General features: G+C 57.0%; 3 protein-coding genes across 3 annotated transcripts in view; 1 reads left to right on the forward strand and 2 right to left on the reverse strand.

The window, feature by feature from the left end:
* The window catches only part of SPRG_22217 (hypothetical protein), a gene marked incomplete at both ends in the record, with an annotated part of 1,405 nt that extends 836 nt beyond the window's left edge, over window positions 1-569 (forward strand). Inside the window, 3 exons of the mRNA XM_012347147.1 lie at window positions 29-300; window positions 350-455; window positions 504-569. Coding sequence (XP_012202537.1) covers window positions 29-300; window positions 350-455; window positions 504-569 — 444 coding nt within the window. The remainder of the gene's footprint in view (window positions 1-28; window positions 301-349; window positions 456-503) is intronic.
* Window positions 570-884: 315 nt separating this feature from the next.
* Window positions 885-1,936, reverse strand: SPRG_08151 (hypothetical protein). Its single transcript, XM_012347115.1, has 6 exons — window positions 1,858-1,936; window positions 1,761-1,808; window positions 1,634-1,715; window positions 1,346-1,584; window positions 1,237-1,294; window positions 885-1,187 (listed from the first exon to the last, which is right to left on the reverse strand). Exons 1-6 carry the CDS (start codon window positions 1,920-1,922, stop codon window positions 924-926), a joined length of 756 nt encoding a protein of 251 aa, XP_012202505.1. The 5' UTR covers window positions 1,923-1,936; the 3' UTR covers window positions 885-923.
* A 933-nt stretch (window positions 1,937-2,869) lies between these two features.
* On the reverse strand, window positions 2,870-3,935 carry SPRG_08152 (hypothetical protein; the record flags this gene model as incomplete). Its single annotated transcript, XM_012347116.1, has 2 exons — window positions 2,870-3,046; window positions 3,924-3,935. The coding sequence occupies 2 exons, from the start codon at window positions 3,933-3,935 to the stop codon at window positions 2,870-2,872; spliced, it is 189 nt and encodes a 62-aa protein (XP_012202506.1).
* Between the last annotated feature and the right edge of the window lie 862 nt (window positions 3,936-4,797).

A 4,797-nucleotide genomic window follows, 5' to 3' on the forward strand; every position in this document is an offset into this window, starting at 1 on the left:
CATCACGACCTGCGACGCATACTCCAAGACGTATGTGCCGGCCGGGAAGGCGCTCACGACGCCGCTGGTGGTGTTTGCAGAAAACACGCCCGAGGCCGACGAGCCGCGCTGGCCGCTCCGGCTCCGCATCCGACTGCCGCCGACGCTGCACGTGGCAGCGGTCCGCCGCTTCCTTCAAGACGTCGACCGTCGGCTGCGCAAAGCGGACGAGCGCGCGGCGCTGCACCCGCACCGGAACGCGATGTTTGCAGCGACGGCCGCAGCCCCGATGCTGCTGCGCAAGCAGCCGCCGCCCACACGGTATGGTCTTGTATGCATACTACTACATACAATCAGGTGCTATTGCTAGGGAAGAAGACCGGCTCTGCGTGTCGATCGAAGGCCGCTGGGTCGTCCACGTCTTTGGCGACATTGCGGCCAAGTCGCGCGAGGTGTTTCGCGATCGACTCTCGCAGGTGCGACGACCCATGATTGACGTTCGGATGGCACCGTCTTATGTGTAGAAGGTCCAGCTGATGATGAGCATTGTCGAATCGCATGCGCTCACGGCCAACGTCGAGCAGGCGTGAACAACGATCTGCCCAGACAAGACACTATTTATTCTCCCACCACCGAGCACGACGTGGTATCAACTTATCAAAATATAACAAAACTGCACTGGCGTTGCCCTTGTCGTTGGGCACGGTAATGTTGAGCGAAACGAGTGTCGATAATCGTGGCATGTGGCAGCGCCATCATACGCGCGGTCTCGAGCTTGATCTTGCGCAGCGCCGGACTCGGCGACAGAAATTACTCGCATGACCTGCGTCACGTCGACCGGTGCGACAGGGCCAACTGTTTCTCATCGATCAGAAAGCTTGTGAACCACATTGACACTGCATGCCGCAACACTGCATACATTCAAAACGTTGTGTCTCGGTGTCCTACTGGACCATGGCGTCGGTGATGACCTGTGGTAGTTGCTGGCCATGGATGAGCTCCAACGTAAACGTGTTCGGCTCCTGGGTCGACACGGGTAGCTCCACGAGAGCAAGCGGACCTGCGTCGATGAACTCCTGTGCTTTTCCTGGAAGGCTCACAAACAGGCGAAGGGGGAAGCGATTGGGGAGCGGGTTGGCCGCGGGTGACTTGCCGACACGCACGGCGCTCCCCAAGCGTTCTTTCAAGAGGTCGGTCGCCTCGATGTCCTAGACAAAACGACTAGTGAGTCGAGGGTATTTCACGAAACGTGCGCACGGGAACGGGCCAGTAGAGTCGAATCTTGCCGTCGTCAACTCGCTCCACACAGGGCTCGCTACAAGGATACCGTTCAAGCACTGGCGCGATCACGGTGCATCCATCTTACGTCTTGGGTCTTGGGACGGGCAAATCGAGAGGAAGGAGAAGCACGGTGGCAGTTGCCATCACGATGCTCGTCGCAGTGGACACCTCGGCCCAGACGGGGCCAAAGCGCCCGAGCCAACGTTCGAGCTCATTCCGACCGGGAGGGCTCAAACGCTTTCCAAAGCTTCCACTGAGCGCGCCGAGCAAGGTCGTAGAGTTGTCGGGCTGGTTCGTCTCGAATACGGCGAGCGTAGACGCGAGCTATGTCATCCAGACAACTGAGCACCGAAACAAGCTAACGCGCACGTACGTTGTTGTCGGCGTCGTCTCCTTCGTCCTCGTGAACGAACGGGCCTTCGTGCTTCTTCATGTCCCCGTCCTTGTCGCCGAGTCTACAAGTATCGATCAACCTCAGGTTGTGCCGTGAGAGCGCATACAGTGCTTGCGAGGAGCTGCCGCGGTTGAGACCACCGCGAATGGAGGCGCTACGAGCAGCCTGGTGAGCGAGCTTTTGGCAGCGGACAATGAACCTACCTCAACGCAATGAGCTTGGTGTGGCGGTGCTCCTCGTCGTCCGACGAGTTGGGATCCGTGCTCATGTCGTCGTCAACCGAAATAACGTTCTGCCCCAGCGATCCCAATCGTGGCAAGCCGTGCGCTCTTAGATTCGACCGTTGCACATCGCAAATTCGTTTCTGGAGGTAAGCCGTTTTCACGTCCGCCGACTTGCGAAGGGGCGCCAACGACGTGGTCAAGACCAGGCTGGGTTGGATCGCCGGCTCGAGACTCTGGTTCCGGTCGATGATCGTCAAATCTGGTCAGGCAGCGTCGCGCTTGTACTTTTGCTTCGTGCAATGGAGCCACATGGACCATGTCATGAGTGCTTGCTATTAAACTAATATGAAACGGAGACGAGCGCTTCAGGTATAGTAGACGTACGCCAGGTGCAAGAGCAGCGCCGCAAAAAGCGTATCTAGTACCAAAGATCTAGTACACCTCATCGAAACCAGAAACCGCGTAGACTTCATACCTCAGCGTCGTTAGATATATGCTTTGGTGGAGGTTTCTGGGATTGGCACTTGCCGGAACGGCTGCAAGTGAGGCGTAGCATGCTCGTCTGGGTCGTTCTGCTTGAGATTTCTTGCTCTCTGCGGTCCGATGCTTTGAGCGCCGAGCTAGCGACGCAAGGCCCGCCTCCGCTGCATCCGATCGTTCGCGCTGCGGCCTCGGTACCGTCTCGATCGACCACGTTCTTATCCTGCTTGTAGCCGCGGATCCAGCCGATCGCACGCTCGACAATGCCCTCGACCATGCTCGTTGAGCGCTTGCACGCTCGGATGCGGCGAGCGGCAGCTCGAGCAAGAGCAGCTGCTGCACCGCGTCGACCTCCTAAACGAGCAACGACCAAGTCGCAACACGAAAAGCTCGTATTGCGGTACTAGTACGGTATGTCGTCGCAGGCCGACGAACCAGTCTTTGACTGTGTGCCATCGCTGCGATCCTTGACTGTGGCTTCGAGTAGCACCCCGCTCTTGGCGCACTCGGCTTATAAGTGACAGCCATCTAGGCCGACGACGGACTTGACCGCAAAGATGACGTCGTCGGCGCCATAGATCTTTTGGTACACGGCGCGCGCCTTCTCGTCGATCGACGCCTCGAGCGGGTAGAAGGATTCAAAGTGGTTGATGGGCGCGGCGCAGGCCTTGACGACGGCCTCGGCGAGCTGGACAGCCCCCGAGGGCCCTGCATTTCTTTTTTGAGCACGTGTCGTTGCCGGTATTGTCCCAGTGGTTGCACTCGACGGCGGCGACCGCACCAGCCTCGATGGCAAATATTGTCCGCCACTGGTATACGTGCAGCCCCGATACGATGGTGTATCAGGACGCTGCTCCCTTGGTGGTGCAGTGGCCTGTCGTAGATCGTGCGTCTGACGTCTCGATGCTCGCCGCGAACAACAGTTCGTGCGATGGCGCAATTATTCTGGGCATCCAACGCTTCTTAAAACGTCCTCGATGGCTAGTTTGGCGTGGATGCCGGACGACGACAACATTTTCACGTGTCCGATCACGGCTTTGGCTTTGGCACTCGCGACGCAGGATTTTCCTACTCCTGCGTCGCTATCGCAATTACCCGAGGTCGCTTGTGGGGAATCCGATGCTATCACAGACGACATCTCTCTCTTTGAGGTGTTGCTCGTCACGACGTTGTAGACGCTGCAGACGAAACTGGTGGAGATCTCGACGCAGATCAATGCCCTCGAGGCCGAGCACATGGCATTGCTCAAGCGAGCCAAGATCTGCAACCTCCAGCTCGCCAACGGGTTGCGTGAGCGAGGTCGAGAGCAGGGGTCGAGGAATTGGGTCGAGGCCATCCTCAAAGCCGTGCTCGAGGTTGTCTCTGCCGGCGCTTATCTCGGTAGACTGAATATATACCTCACAGCGCGTAGACGCCCAACGTAAACGCAATGGCCTTTTCTGCCGCTACGGCCCCTATCAACCCATAGCTGCCAGCGGTTTCCATCCAAGGACCTCTTGGCCGCACGAGCTTAGTTTTACCGTTCACAGTCGAGAGGACGTCCGCTTGCGACCACCCTGCCGTACGCCCGACGTCATGGAGCGCACTTTGAGGCGTGAACAATGCTCGAGGTTGCTGTCATTCTCTTCTCCAAGCATTGCTGCGTTTCGCCTTTGCCGTGCTCGTATGTCCTACACGACTAAACTAGAGGCCTACTGAGAGTATGAATGAGGCAAAGCCGTGCAAAGCATTGGCGCTTTTTCCCAGTCGGTATTAACCAGTCTCACAAACTCGAGTCTCCGCGCTTGCAGCATGAACAGGGAACGAACGTGGCAAGGTGGCGATCACAATTTGCTTTTTAACTCTTAAAGAGCAATGCTATCTGTGCGTTGTTGACCATTGCTCGCGTTATAAGACCGCAGTAGCGGCGTAGCGTGGTCTGCTCTGCTCCCCAAAGTGTCTTCTGTCAATGTGCCAAGTATGGGCGATTTCATTTCAAACGCGAGATTGGCGGCCGAGTTGCGTCGGCTCGCGGGCGGTGGTTTAAAAATGGCACTCCGCTCTTATTTGCGGCATGTGCCATAAATAGATCTTGGATCGCGCCTCGTATTCCGCTGCACGGCTCGGACGGCGACGCGACCTCTCTCTTCGCACTCTCCACGGCGTCCTCTATCCCTGTGTCAAGTCTCGGCGATTGCATGTTCCAACACAATGTGGTCGCTTTGCAACCGGGTGGCGCGGGCCAAGAGAAAAAATGAAAAAAATGAAAAAATGAAAAAAAGTGTTCCGTACACTTGGTGTTGAGTGGTGCTTCTCCGCACAACCTAGCCTGTAAGAGCCACAAGACTGTAGAATGGAAACCATTCGAGAATTGTGTTTGCTGATTACAAGGACGTCGGGTCGTACCAAGCAAAGACACCGAATTTCAACCGCCAGTGTACGAAGCACGCCGGAAGTGTT

The sequence above is a fragment of the Saprolegnia parasitica genome (assembly GCF_000151545.1).
Source record: "Saprolegnia parasitica CBS 223.65 unplaced genomic scaffold supercont2.33, whole genome shotgun sequence".
NCBI lineage: Eukaryota > Oomycota > Saprolegniomycetes > Saprolegniales > Saprolegniaceae > Saprolegnia > Saprolegnia parasitica.